The 15508-nt window shown below is 38.9% G+C and overlaps 1 protein-coding gene across 11 annotated transcripts in view; it reads left to right on the top strand.

The window, feature by feature from the left end:
- Positions 1 to 15508, top strand: part of zmynd8 (zinc finger, MYND-type containing 8) — a 116199-nt gene that overhangs the window by 72022 nt on the left and 28669 nt on the right. For 7 of the 11 annotated variants that reach the window (XM_043710696.1, XM_043710700.1, XM_043710703.1 and 4 more), the window contains 4 exons: positions 4484 to 4571; positions 8104 to 8174; positions 8518 to 8595; positions 12164 to 12279. In XM_043710696.1, the coding sequence (XP_043566631.1) occupies positions 4484 to 4571; positions 8104 to 8174; positions 8518 to 8595; positions 12164 to 12279 (353 nt within the window). The remainder of the gene's footprint in view (positions 1 to 4483; positions 4572 to 8103; positions 8175 to 8517; positions 8596 to 12163; positions 12280 to 15508) is intronic. The other 4 variants (XM_043710704.1, XM_043710699.1, XM_043710702.1 and 1 more) reach the window with 1 other exon arrangement.

Raw genomic sequence — 15508 nt, 5'->3', positions numbered from 1 at the left:
AAGACCCGGTGTCCTGAAGTTGTGGTGCTTTATTTTCAGTGTTTTTGAGTTTTAATTTTCATATCAAAATTAAAGCTTTTTGATTCCATCTACCTGTCCTGGTTACACTTGATTGGTAGTTTTGTTGAAACTTTATAAAACCTTTCTCTGTCTCATTATACACCATTATATAAAAACAAATGTAGAAATGTTAATTTGATCCAAAATATTTAAGAAAAAGAGGGTGGCATTGTGCCTTGGTGGTTAGCTCCCTGTCTCACAGTTCCAAGGATCCAGGCTTGATTGTGTGGAGTTTGCACATTCTCCAGTGGGTTTCCTCCAGGTCTTCTGGTTTCCTCCCACAGGCCAAAGATGTGTAGGTTAGGTGGATTTGCCATGCTTAACTGCCCATGGTATCCAGAGCTGTGCAGCTAGGTGGATTAGCCAAAGGGAATACCTTGTGTAGGGAGTTGGGTCTGGGTGGAACACTCTTCGGAGGGTCACTGTGGACTTGATGCACTGAATGACCTGCTTCCATACTGTAGGGATTTTATGATTTAAGAAAACATGAAATTGTAAATTCCGTGCACAAAATAACAGGTATTTTGACAATCCGCTCTGTCAATGTTTGAACCATCTCTCTCCCTATTCTGAGCCATCTCCCACCCGACTCTCACTCTATATTTCCTTCTCTGGATTTAGGAGGTGTACTCTGGATTGGAAATTTCCTCATGTGTCTCTGCTATTTAAGTAGGGTGACAGAGAGAAACCAGGGAACTGCAGACCAGTTAGCCTGACATCTTTGGTGGGAAAATTGTTCGAGTCATAATCAAGGATAAGCTAACTGATCACCTCAAAATTTTATTTAATGTGGGAAAGTCAGCATGGATTCATGAAGGGTAGGTGTTGCCTGACAAACCTCATCGAGTGTTTTGGAGGTGACGAAGATGGTGGACAGAGTAAGTTGATAGATTATTGTTTATGTGGACTTCGAGAAGGCTTTTGATAAAATCCCACACAACAGACTGTTAGCTAAGGCGGCAGCCCACAGAATTGAGGCAAGTTTATGACTTGGATCGGAAATTGACCAGAAACAGCATTGGCGTAATGAGTAAGTACTCATTGGCAGGACTAGTGGCGTCCTGCAGGGATCTATGTTAGGATGTCGGTTATTCACAATATTCATTAGTGACTTGGATAATGACATAAAAAGTCAAATATCCAAATTTGCTGGTGACATAGAATTGTAGACAGTGTTGATGGTAGAGTAAAATTTTAACAGGATATTGATAGATTAAGTGAATGGGCAAAGCTGTGGCAGATGGATTTAAATATAAGCAAGTGTGAAGTCTTCCATTTTGGACTGAGATGCAGAAAATAGTCAAGAAGGTTAGTGGAATTCTGGCCTTCATATTTAAAGGACTGGAATTTAAGGATGCACATATTACAAAACCCTATTTAGACCCCACGGAGTATCATGAGCAGATCTGGGCACCACACCTTCAGAAGGATGTTTTGGCCCTGGAGGGAGTTCCACAGAGGTTTACAAGGAAGGTAACTGGATTTCGTGACAGGGGTTATGTTGCGAGGAAAGATTACACAAAGTAGACTTTTATTCTTTAGAATTTAGAAGGTTAAGAGTTGATCTAATTGAGGTCTTTCAGACATTAACAGGAAAAAAACAAAGTAAATCACGATAAACTATTTCAATCAAGATAAAGATTGTCAAACCACGGAACATAGTCTAAGAATTAGAATCAGAGTATTCAGAAGAGATGTTAGAAAGCATTTCGACCTGCATAGAGTAATGGAGATTTGGAACACTCTTCCTCTGACAATACTATATCAATTATTAAATTTAAACCTGAAACAGATTTTTATTAAGCAAGAGTATCAAGAGATATTGATCCAAGACAGACATATGGAATTAGGAAACAGGTCAACCATGATCTTATTGAATGGCTGAGCAGGTTTGAAGGGCTGAATGGCCTAATCCTGTTCCTACATTCCTTTATCGTTCATTCATTAAAAGCATCCATGCTGTGTGCCTCAGACACTCCATGTGGTCACAGGACCATCTTCTATCCTCTTTTGGAATAAAGATACTTCTCCTGAATTTCAAATTTGATTTATATAAATTGTTAGAACAATACTTTCTGATTACATTACTGCAATTACTGCACCTTAAATCTATATTTTTGGTAATGAATGAAAAAAGAACACCAGGAACAGTAACAGATTGTACCTCCTCCTTTTGGGAATATGGAGGACAGAAATTTGTAAATAATATGTTTGCAACACTAAAAGAAAACTTTATTCTATCCCTCTATGATTTCAAGGGATCTTTGCTATTTGTTGTCCCAATATTTGTTGTTTCACATATATGTCCCAATTTTATTCAGGAACAGTTTTTGGAATTTGTTCAACTGTTTTATACTTAAGTGTGTTGCCAAATATCTATTCTAAATACCTATTAAATTCCTTAGGGAAATATATTCCTGTTTTTCATTATTTCGCTATTTGTGAGATTTTCTTGGAATGGATCTTCTAGAAGTAGCAAGAACCCCTCTGTACTTTGTATTTTTGATAGATTTATCCACCGTTCTGTGGCCACTTTTAATAATTTGTAAATCTGTACTCCATGATACCTTTACTCCTCCATCCCACATGTAACAAAATATAAAGAAATAAGGATTGTTTTGCTGATTCTTAAACTGTATAACCAAATGTTTTCTGATTCACTATATCTTAGTGATCTTAGCCAGTAAAGACTGAAAAGTTCCTGAGTGACTGAAATAGTTATTCCTCTAAAAATGAATCAAGGCTGCACTTTGTTTCATTATAGTTTTAAAATATTGCTTTCCCTGTGATCTTTTCTAAGCCTTTTAGCCTTATATTAATTATATTTAATGGCACATATTCATCAACCTGTTACATTGTGCTTGATTGTATGCAAGTGATGGCCTAAAACTGGTAGTTTTATGTAACTCTTACAACTCTTGTGACACAGTAATCATCATATCCCTTTCTCTGACCTGGGACGCCCAGGTTCATGTCTCACCTGCTCCAGAGGTGTATATTAATATTGTGAATAGATTGATTGATTGATTAGAAAATATCTACTTGACCTGTAGGGTTGTTGTGGCAAAATGGTAGTGTCCTTACTTCTGTACTAGAAGACCCTGGTCAAGTACCACTTCCTTCAGAGGCTGCTGCAACATGTGTGAACAAGTTGATTGAAAAGACTAGTTAAGATTCCAGCTTCAGTGGTATATAACCTTGGTGAGATAGCATCTGGAATATTGTATGCAAGTTTCAAGGACGCTTATGGCATAGTAGTAGTATCATGACCTCCGAGCCAGTAAGCCTGAGTTGAAGTCCCACTTGCTCCAAAGGCATACAATAACATCTCTAGACAGGTTGATTGGAAAAATATCTAAGTAGATGCAAACTGAAACTGTGGCGTTTGGGGCTAGAAAGTGTGCCTATTTTTAAACAGCTTGTTCAAATATTTTAAGACCTGACCCAGAGGTAGATTCCCGCTGAGAATTGAATGCTCGCACTTTATAATTGTAATATAAAAATAAATCAGTTCAAAAATAATTTGTGTGAAGATTAGTTTCAGTTCAATCATTCAACAACTGTTTTTTTGGAATAGAATAATTGCTTCAATTTACAGCATGGAACTGTCTGTTAAGAAGCAAATCACTAAATGCAACAAGATATCCAGTTAAACAGAGCCATTATTTGTATGACTGAACCTCATTTTTAACCTTTTTATGTACTGTGACAAACAAGATCAGCTTTATTAAAGCATTTAGAACACACGAGCCTTTAGACTAATTGGTTCATTTTAATTTTGTCATTGTCCCATACACTGCCTCCACTTCAATACAAGAACTGGAGCAACCTGCTGAATTTGTAAACTTAGTTAGTAATCTCCCCTAATTTGAAGGGTACTCTCTTTCAGTCAGCTGTGTTCTTACCAAAGGTAGGTTACAGCGTTATGAAATATTCCATGGTATTGGTCATATTGTACAGAAGGGTGCATTTGCTTCAGAATTACAAATTTTTAGGTTAAATACCCACTTTTCTTGAGCATAAGAATCTAGCTTGAAGCTTCATTGTAGTACTGATGGCGTAAGTGAGGTGTTACCTTTCAGATGAGCTGTTAAATCAAGGCCCCAGCTGGCACCTCAGGAAGATGCAGAAGAACCCCTAGCACAACTTGAAGCAGAGCTGGGGACATCCCTTCAGTGTCCTGGCTAATATTTAACCCTTCAACAACATCTCAAAAACAGGTTATGTGGTTGTTAATAATATTTTGTTTATGTGAGTTTGTTGTGTGCTAATTAGCTCCTGTGTGAGGTGTATTCCAATTGTGGCTACACATCAAATATACGTGATTGTCTGTGAAGTGTTTGGAGGTTGTGTTATGTAAATGCTAGTCCTTCCTCCTCCAGTCTCTTATTTGCAACTGCTGAGTGTTTCTGTTCCTTTTTAGAATGTCAAGAAGAAGATGTATGGGTGTACTGAGGCTTTCCTAGCTGATGTCAAGTGGATATTGCATAATTGCATCATATATAACGGTGGTAAATATCATAATAGTCTACTAGCAAATATCCTCCCTTGTAAAATCTGACCAGTTACTTTAATCTCCAATTCTTCATTGGCACTTTAGTAAAGGAACACTTGATTTCTAAGTCCTTGAATTAACTTATATGACTGGTAGTAAATTCAACTATATCTAAATTTATGTTACTTTTAGAATCAATCATAGCGAATCATCATTTTTAAGTAGTTGGAAAAACTGCACTAATGTTTAAGTTTAGCATCACAAAGTAAACAAATTTCTGTAAGTTTGTGGCTACATGTACTCAAAGATTTGACCCTTTGCCCTTTACATGAACTGAAGTAGTAATAATCACAAATCAGCTACGGAAATAACTATTTAAAAGAAATCTGCAGTTGACTGAACATGGGTCAATTGTAATTGTGAGGTAAATGCTGCATTTGGAATCTTACTGTCTTCCAGTGTCTTTGTGCTTGCTAATAAAACTTTGGTGGTTTGGTAGTGTACAATTTGTGTACAGTTTCCTCTAATATTGTGGAGGTTCATGTCCAAATGTTGTTATTACTTGAACTGCCATTGATTTACTTCCCCTTTTTGAACTTGTATAAATGCCATTCTTACAAAGTGCTGTCTCTGAAGTTTGATTAAACAACTTCCTTTTGTGAAACTGTACAGTGTGCAGCATATCCACTCCGATCTAATTGTGATATGGTAAATGTCCATGGCTGTAAGAATGAATTCGTCTCCTGTGGACTTAGACAACTTTATACTCAATGTTAAATTGGTTGTAACCAATTTTTATTTTGCTTCTGGTTTTGTGTTGAAGACCCTCTGAGACCTTTTGTGAATGAGTGAAAGAAAATGGACAGTGAACTTTCGGCTATTACACACTGGAAAGCATTGCATTTTCACCCAACTTTGTCCATGTTCACTGGACACACATTGGTGTTGATTAGCAGGGAACACTGAAGAATAACCAGGAGTGGAGCACTTGTTTTATTTCCAGTGTCTCCTCCCCCTTCCCTTCCATTGCTGGGTGAGGTTGAAACTAGTTATACAATGCTCTGCTGCTGCTGTTCTGGCTGTGTGGCTATGATCTGCTGCTTCATCTGGAGCCCTTTGTGTGTGCTACATATCTGGAGTATTTATTCTTTTTATAGATAGAGGGAACTTGCAGTAAAAGAGTATGCAAATGGAATGTGTGAGAACGCTTTGCTGTTATGAATGCAAGTTTCTCCTTTGACTGAAAGGGAAAGTACATTAATTTAAAATATAAGTTACTTTGTCAAATGACTGCATAATTCGCCTTTTCTCTCATTTGTTCTTCCTTCCTGTCCATGCTGAGTTGGCTTATTGCCAAGTTATTCCTGTTTGAACTTTGGCACTGTCAGCTAGCTTTTTCTGAAGGTCACAGGTGTAAATTTTCACCCAGTTTACTTCCATCCATGTATCAAATAGATGAGTGCTCCAGACATAACAAAGAAAATGGACCCGACAATATCTGGCTGTAGTGCTTCAGTTCTGTGCTCCAGTCCTTGCTGTGCTTTAGTTAGTCCCAGCGCAGCTCTAATACTGGCATCTACCTAACAGTTGAAGAATTGTCTTGCACATTACGTAAAAGCAGGACAAATTCATCCTGATCAACCTCCATCTATCAGCATACTGAAGAAGGGCTTATGCCCGAAACGTCGATTCTCCAGTTCCTTGGATGCTGCCTGACCTGCTGCGCTTTTCCAGCAACACATTTTCAGCTCTGATCTCCAGCATCTGCAGCCCTCACTTTCTCCTATCAGCATACTCCCAATTATTAACAGCCTGTTAGAAAGGATCATGAAGAGTGCTCCAATAAGCACTTAATCGCCATTAATATTCTGTGTGTTCTGCTTTTGCTGCAACTCTCAATACAGCCTCGGTGCAAATATGGACACTGCTAAATTCTAGAGTTCAGGAGAGAGTTACTGATCTTGACATCAACGAAGCTTTTGCCCGAGCATGGTACCAAGGAATACAACTGAAGTCACTGGGAGTTGGTTGGGAGAGAAAATAACTGGAACAAAGAGAGATGGCCATAGTCATGAGACTATTCATTTTAGTTTAGGTCACTGGTGCAGGAGTTTGTCAGGGCAATATTACAGGCCCACTGGCTTGAACTTAGTGAAGGATCGCTCTGAAAACATGTCATAATTATGGCAGATTGCTGATGAAAGCAGCATTCCAGCTTCACCTGAAGTTGCACAGGTAATGAAGCAGTCCATGCCCATGTGCTGCAAGACTTGAATTCAAAATCTAAGGTAACAAACTACAGTGGATGCTAGAAATCTGAAATAAAAACAAGGTTCCAGAGAATCTCAGCAGGTCTGACAGCAAATGTGGAGATAGAAACAGAATTAAGGTTTTGAGACCAAGGCTCTTGTTCACATTGAAATGTTAGTTCATTTTCTGTCCTCATGGATGCTGCCTAACCTGCTGAGTCTTTCCAGCATTTTCTGTTGTTATTTTGATCCAAGCTTTAGCTGATAGTTGGAAAGTACCATTCTCAGCACAGACAATGACTGTCTTCAAAAATAGGAGTCCTGAACTAGCCCTTTTCTGACATCGGTGTTATTGCTTCAGTATGTCTCCTGTTGTAAACCTCTTTGGCTTCTGCATGGACCAGTAACTTTATGGACCAGTGACCTAAGTGCTAACAGTTGCAATTCGGAGACTGGGTATTTTGCAGCAAGTATTTACCTTCCAACTTCAAAAAGATTGTACAGCCAACAAGGAACTATAAATAGCAATTCTACTCTTTGTTGCATCACATCAATGAAACTTATTCTCCATTTGTCTGGTTGAGTGTGGCTCGAATAACTCTTCAATTTAGAGACTATTAAACACTAAGCAACCTGTTTGATCAGCTCCCCATCTACTGGCTTAAACATTCATCGTCTCCATCACTGGAGCAGTGTGCGACTTGTAGGATCGCCTGCAGCATTTACCAAGGCTTCTTCTGCTGCACTTTCAATACTAATGGTTTCTATCCCCTGAAAGGCTAACCACAACAAGAGCAGGGGAATGCCAGCAACTTTTTCCCACTTGCCAAACACCATTCTGAATTGGAAGTACATTGCTATTCATCTATCATTATGGATGTAATTTTGAAAGGTTAATTTTGTCGTATTCTTATCACTGTAAATTTGATGTCTGAAATAAGATTTTCAACAGTACATTGATGTCTGCAAGAAGGAAAATTTAAGGAAAAGGAAAAGTTCTTGCTGTTCTTTGAAAAAGTGCCATTGGATCTTTTATGTTCATCTGAACAAATAGAACAGGTCTTCATTCCCTTTTGAAAGATGGCATTTTTGACAATATAGCACTCCCTCAGTCTTGCACTGAAGAGTCCATGTAAATTACGTGCTGGGTCAGTTCTAAATGTACAACCTTCTAGTTGGTAGGTGAGAGTGCTGCCACTTTGCCAAGCAGACCTGTAAAATTGTGCAATTTGTCAGATGTGCTCTGTTAGCAAATTAAATGTTCATACTGTAGGGTTCTGTTTTTAAAATCAATAATAGATTTTTGTATTGCAGCCAATCACAAACTAACAGCAACAGCAAAGGTGATCATTAAAATCTGCGAGCATGAGGTAAGTATAACAAGACAGTTGCATCGTGTTTTAACACTGCACTTCTGGTTTATAAAGCATTATTGGTGAGTGCAGAAGGATCTTTTACTCTGTATTGTACTGTATTTTATATGAAATAAAAACACAACGTTAGCAGTATCGTTCATACCTTTCTCTTTCAGGTGCTGAAAGTTTAGGCTGACCTTGTTCGTTAGATTCTTCATGTGAATCTAGTTTTTTTTTCTCTTTTAAACACTGCTGTTTATTTCTGTCTTTCTGATTTTTAGCATTCTTATTTGTTGTACCTTTTCAGTTATGTTGAGACTCATAGTTTCAGGTGATTATATTCTTTTTTTAAAAATAGATGAATGAGATTGAAGTTTGTCCAGAATGCTACTTGGCGGCATGTCAGAAGAGAGACAACTGGTTCTGTGAGCCTTGTGTAAGTTGAAATTTTTTGGAGAAACTAAATGACAAACCTCAGTGTTTATGGCAATAGTTCTGGTAGTCTACTCATCAGACAACTAAGACTTCAGCTTAATTCACTGTTGGTATTTTCTGTTATTCAGAACCTTGACTGTTGTTAGTGATCTTTAGAATTCTGCTGTACTGAGCTACATCTTATTGCAAGGTATATATGTTTCACTATGCAAGCAAATACACTTTGGCTTTAAGAATAAAAGAAATTTAAATTCTCAATGTAATCAACAATTTACCAGCAGCGGAAAATACCCTCCAGTTGACTTCAGGAGCTGCATTTAAAACCAATCAGATCTTCAACTGGTGTGCGGATTAACTTGGGAATAGTTAACTTTCAATGATTCAAGAAACAAGAACCATAACACCTTGTGTCTTCAAAAGGATGAATGATTTTGCATGTACTTCAGTTTCAATAGCAGATGTTCCATAGCTTGGCTCAGATGTTCCATAGCTTGAGTTGTTGGATGACTGGAGTTGTGGGTCGAGATAAAGTTGACTACAGGGGACTTCCCCAGGAAATTGTAGATAACGGGAAAATCCCCTGTGTTTTGAACTCTCTCTAAAAAGGCCTCAAAGTCTAAGAATTCTGAGTGCATCAACTCATTATTTAAGTTTAATAGCTGTCCGGAAAACTTGGGGTTTAAAAACCTGCTCTAGCACCTGGACACCTATTAAACTGAAAGCCAGACTCTCAAACCTAAAAGACACTGATGCACCCATCTCCTCCATTCTCAACTCTGAACCCAGTCCAACATCCCACATCCCAACCTATCCAAAGTACTCATCCACTCACCTGACAGCTAACTAGTCTCACACACCTAACTCACTGCCCCCTTTCCTATCCAGCTCACTTGCCTTCCCTCTGTCACTGTCAAAGTGCCTTTGGGATCTTTAATTGCTGAAACACAGTGCTGTATCATTCCTGGCCTGCAGTGCTGCTCCTACACCGAGCAGATTTCTCACTGGCTTCCGCTGGAAGCATTCCAGAGAGACGAGATAAATCATAACAGGTGAAATGTGTAAGTTGTGAAGAGGATTACTGACTGTCAAATCTGTTCCAAAGTTGATCAGACTTTCTGGATCATTTATAGTCATAGTTAGGCAGCATGAAAACAGAACCTTTTGTCCAACTCATGACGCTATGTTGACCAGATATCCTAAACTGATCTGGTTCCATTTGACCCATATCCCTCTAAACCCTTCCTATTCGTGTACCCATCCAGATGCTTTGTAAATGTTGTAATTGTACCCGTCACCTCCACCCCTCTGGCAGCTTGTTCCAGACTTGCACCACCCTCTGCGTGGAAAAAGTGACCTTTTTAAATCCTTCCCCTCTCACCTGAGTGAAACTATCAACATTTGACATTATTGTAACTGGAAAACTGACAGTAACTTCAGGCCCCTATATACGAGCTGTTAAATATAGAAATTTGGGTGATTCTGTTAGTGATTCTCTGCTCCTCTATGACATGATCTTGAAAGTCTCTGCAAATGGAAATCTTCAGAAGTCATTTGAATTGTTGTGAGCTGCTAACTTTTTCCATTCCACTGTAACCTCCTGATTTAAAATTATGCCTTGTTGATATGATTACCTGGATTTTAACAACATGCTGAGTCAAAGTAATTGTTGACAAATCTCCCTGCTCCTGAAAAACTCATTTTAATATTTGTCAAATTCCATAAGATTAAATCTTTGTTTCCTATCATCTTTGTCCTTAATCCTGCATGTATGTTCTAATCTTTGTGTTGCTGTCTTTCAAAATATTAAAATACGAGAACTCACCAATGTTTGTTTCTTACTGCTCTGCTGTCCGTGAGCATCTTTCAATGTGATTCGGTGTTTAGCCTGTTTGATTACATCATAGTCGCTCCTGAAGAACCCTACAGCCAATGCCAGATTCACAATAATGCTAAGAAAGATTTAATCCATGCCATCATTTTTTCCTTATGATCAATGGCAAGTACCATCACTTCACCTCATATTGCACATTTATGAGGTGGGGTTGTAATGTCAGTAGCAAGGGCAGGGGTGGCTATTGATTTCACATGAGTGCCTTTGACCAATGCATTCTTTCCCTCCCATCCTCCAGCCCATAAACCAGCAGTTGTTTCCATGCTCCCTGCTGGGTGAGCCCCAACAGCAGCTGGGTTAATGTCAGCAGTGTTGAGCTGAGACTGAGGCTGAACATGAATTGCCCACTGAAGGGCCTGAGCTGGCAGTAGATTTGAATCATTGTCCATAGATGTAATTGGGGAGGAGATGGGAAAGTGGTGTTGTACCTGCCTGTGACTGTCTTGCCCAATGAATTGTCCCCCTCTTCCAGTACTACCAAACACACCATGGAGATGAGTACAAAATTCCACCTATTTTACCTCCAAAGCCTGTGAGTTTTCTACATTCTTTCTCACATTTCCCTTTGAAAATAAATAGTTTTTATTTTCTATACCTTTCATTTATTTTGTTTGTATCTCTAACTTCAAATTTGATCAGTTGTCGTTACTCTAGTGTTGTAAGTCCACTGATGTTCAGGCAAAGCATAATAATTGCATTCCTCCGTATTTACTCAACTCATAATATCACCTTGTTGAAACACTGCTGTTATGCAGTACTCGACTTCTGAAGGAAATTGTGATAGACTGCCACCTTGGGTTCAAACTCTATAATGCCTGTTCCAGAACAAATACAGTAATTGACTGTCATGCTGATGAACAGTTAGATATTTATGAAATTTCCATTCCTCTCTCACTCAAGGCAGATAGTTTCATTGTAAGAATGTAGACTGAAAATGTAAGGAACCGATACTTCAGTTCCTCCTCACCCTGAAGTTCAGCAGCTCCTAACTCGGAAAAGAGCCAGCAGATTGTTCTCAGTTCTCATGATGGATGTACTGATTGAGTTGGTCTTTCAAATGCTTCCTATACATGTCATGTGGACACTGTTGATGCAAAGACGTGCTGCTATATTCCATTGAAATCCTATGTTTTCCATCCTGTAATGGTATGAGAATTGCAGTTCTTAAGCCATTATAGAATAATAGAATCCTTACAGTGTAGAAAGAGGCCATTTGGCGCATCAAGTCCATGCTGACCCTCTGAAAAGCATGCCACCCAGACTCCGCATCACCCCCTGGCTCCCACTCTATCCCTGTAACCTTGCATTTATCATGATTGATCCATCCAGCCTGCATATCCCTGGACACTATGGGACAACTTAACATGGCCAATCCACCTAACCTGCACATCTTTGGACTGTGGAAGGAAACCAGAGCACCTGGCAGAAACCCACACAGAAAGGGGGAGTATGTGCAAAGTACACACAGATGAGGTGGAATCGAATCTGGGTGCATGACGTTGTAAGGCAGCAGTGCTAACCACTGAGCCACCACTGGAGTCATTTGCACTGAATATTATCAACCCTCCTACACTGTTCTGTTCTTTGTATTCTGTGTTTAGCACTGCCGAGATATCCAAATAGTTCTATTTTTATGCAGTAATATTTATAGATTTATCCCTTTTTTATTTATATATAGAGTAATCCCCACCCTCTTGTCTGGGCTAAACTTAAAGGTTTTCCCTTTTGGCCTGCAAAAGCACTGCGGGACAAGGATGGACAGGTTGATGCACGCTTCTTCGGGCAACATGACAGGTGAGAATTAAGCTATGCTCTGGTAAATTTTCTTGACAGTCTGTAAGACAGTCTACATAGGAAGCTGATTTAATTTGGTTCCCTTAGTGGGCTCCCATTCCTTAAAACAATTGCAGTATAGCATTTGGATTCTGTGTAATGGAAAACTACTTCAGGCAACACCATGTACATCTTAAAACTTTCATTTGAAGCTTCTAATATGTTTTTGTTAGCAATTTGGTCCATAATTTCAGCAAAATGTAACTTTATGGCTGTGAGCTGTTAATGCTATGTCCACTTAACATGTGATAGATAAAGAACCAGCACTATAATTTAGTTTCTTTCTAAGCTCAGACTGTATCCTAGCAACAGTACAGCATTCTGGTAAGGTACCATTAGTTTCAGAACTGTCACTGGTGCTAATAATCATTGGAGCAGTTACATTTAAGGCACTGCACAAGAAACAATTGGTTTAAGTGCATTTTAAAAAAAATTCGTCCTTGGGTCATTTAAAGTATTGATACACTTGAGTAGCTGATTGTAACAGTGTCAGGATTCATAAGAACCTAAGAAATAGGAGTAGACAATCTGGTCCGACGAGCCTGATCTGCCATTCAATACGACCGTGGCTGATATTTTTGTGGACTCAGGTCCACTTATCCAACCTCTCACCAGAATCCTTTCTTCCTTTAACTGTTCAAAAATCTATCTTTGTCTTAAAAACAATGGGGTAATTCCATTTAATGTGTTGCTGTTTGCTTTTGAGTGCTGTTTTAGTTTGGCCGCCTTATACCAGCAATTTGAAAACAAATTCCTGTTTCCTAAAATTAAGGAGTTGAGCTAAAAAGATCAGGACATTTAAAGTTGCAGTCCTGGTCTTCACTGTAGAGAACAGCTTAATCCTGAAAGTTGCCACCCAGGTGGATAGTGCTGTTAAGAAGGCATACGGTGTGTTAGGTTTCATTGGTAGAGGGATTGAGTTCCGGAACCGCAATATCATGCTGCAACTATACAAAACACTAGTGCGGCCACACTTGGAATATTGTGTACAGTTCTGGTTGCCCCATTACAATAAGGATGTGGAAGCATTGGAAAAGATGCAGAGGAGATTTACCAGGATGTTGCCTGGTCTGGAGGGAAGGTCTTATGAGGAAAGGCTGAGAGACTTGGGTCTTTTCTCATTGGAAAGAAGAAGGCTAAGGGGGGATTTGATAGAGACATACAAGATGATCAGAGGATTAGATAGGGTATACAGACTTTTTCCTAGGATGATGATGTCAGCTTGTAGGAGAGGGCATAACTACAAATTGAGGGGTGATAGATTTAAGACTGATGTCAGAGGGATATTCTTTACACAGAGTGGTAAGGGTGTGGAATGCCCTACCTGCTAAGGTAGTCAACTCAGCCACATTAGGGAGATTTAAACAATCCTTAGATAAGCTCCTGGATGATTTTGGGATAGTGTAGGGGGACGAGCTGAGAAAAGTCCATAGGTTGGCGCAACATCGAGGACCGAAGGGTCTGTTCTGCGCTATATTGTTCCATGTTCTATGATGGTGGTATAGTTAGTCTTGAAAGTTGTGGCAAAAGCAGCATTTATGGAGAGAAATGTTTAATGTTTCAATCAATGACCCTTTATCAACAGTGACTGTTTCATTTAAAGGTTTTCATTGACCTGAGATGTTAACTCTGTTTTTCTCCATAGCTCTTCCATGACATGCTGATTATTTCCAGCCATTTCGGATCTTGTTTCTGATTTCTACCATGTGTAGTATTTTGCTTTTGTTGCAAGTGTGGGTTGAGGGCTCCATTTTGGCCAGGACACCAGAAGGACTTGTCCGCTCTTCATTTAAATAATGCCACGTTAGCCAGAGAGCTCAAACATGGTTTCTTTTAAACTGTCTCACATGGAAAGTAGCTCCTCCAGTTCTTTCATGGTGAAGCATTGAAGTACTTGCCAAGATTACAAGCTCAAATCTCCTGAAGTGGAACAAGAATTGTTTTTTTTAATAGATATTTTTATTGAAAATTTAACAGTTTTACAAGTTTAACAAATAAAAAAACTCAAGTATAAACATTGATATACAATTAAATCTTAAATAAATAACAACCAAAATTTATCAAACAAAAAAAACCGAGGAAAAAAAACAAAACTCAACTAACTACTAATCTAACCTACAACTAACCAGAGTGTATAATTAAGTCTCTTACATTATTCAAAGAACAGAAAAAAACCCAACGGATAACGCAGAAATTGAATAGTGAGATACATGCTCGGAATGTATTAACATCAAATCGTAACAAAACCCGTATTCGTGCGGGATTCCTCTCCCAAGGGGCTCCAGACCAGCCAGGTTCGCCATCTCAATTAAATAAAAGCCCTTGTTAGGGTGGCCGAAATATCAGTATTTATATAATTCAAGAAGGGCTGCCATGTTTTATGGAATAATGCGGTCTTTTGGTGCACCTTATTTGTAAGAAGGTCAAGGGGAATACATTCCATAATTAATCTGTGCCAATTCAAAAGTCCAGGGGGGCCCTCAGCCACCCAGTTTACCAAAATATTTTTCCTTGCACAGAAAGAGAGAATAGGAAATAATCTCTTCCTGTGCATTTCCAGGGAGGGTAAGTTCGAAAAGCCCAAAAAGAGAGATACAGGATCCACTCTAATTTCTGTTCCTAAGATTTCTGTCAGAGCACTTGCTACTTTAGTCCAATATCTACGGATCTTATGACAGGTCCATAAGCAATGTACAAGAGTGCCCACCTCTATTTTATATTTGGGACACATTGGAGATGCTCTTGCCTTAAATTTTGCCAATCGGTCCGGTGCTATATGAGCCCTATGAAGTATCTTCAACTGAATGGCTGAGTTCTGTTGCAGATGGAGATTCTTCTGGTGTTTTCCCAAATGTCATTCCATGTTTCTATAGAGATTTCCAGTCCCAAATCCTGATCCCATGTTTTAAGCAGATTGTCCATATCTCCCGATACTTCATCATGTAATAAATGATAAGTAGTGCTGATGGAAGATACCCCCATTGGCCATAGCACTCTACGTTCTCTTATCTGATTTATAAAGACTATCTAATAACGTAGTCTTCTTCTGTATCTAATCTCGAATTTGGAAGTATCGAAAGAGGTCTCTATTAGGTAATCCAAATTTCTGACGCAGCTGTTCAAAAGACATCAGGACCCCTTCTTTGAACAGATCCCCTAAACATGAGATACCCCTGGATCTCCAGAGTTT

The sequence above is a fragment of the Chiloscyllium plagiosum genome, chromosome 20, assembly GCF_004010195.1.
Source record: "Chiloscyllium plagiosum isolate BGI_BamShark_2017 chromosome 20, ASM401019v2, whole genome shotgun sequence".
Classification (NCBI taxonomy): Eukaryota; Metazoa; Chordata; class Chondrichthyes; order Orectolobiformes; family Hemiscylliidae; genus Chiloscyllium; species Chiloscyllium plagiosum.
Note: the sequence above shows the minus strand (reverse complement) of the source record. Positions and strands in the feature narration are given on the sequence as shown.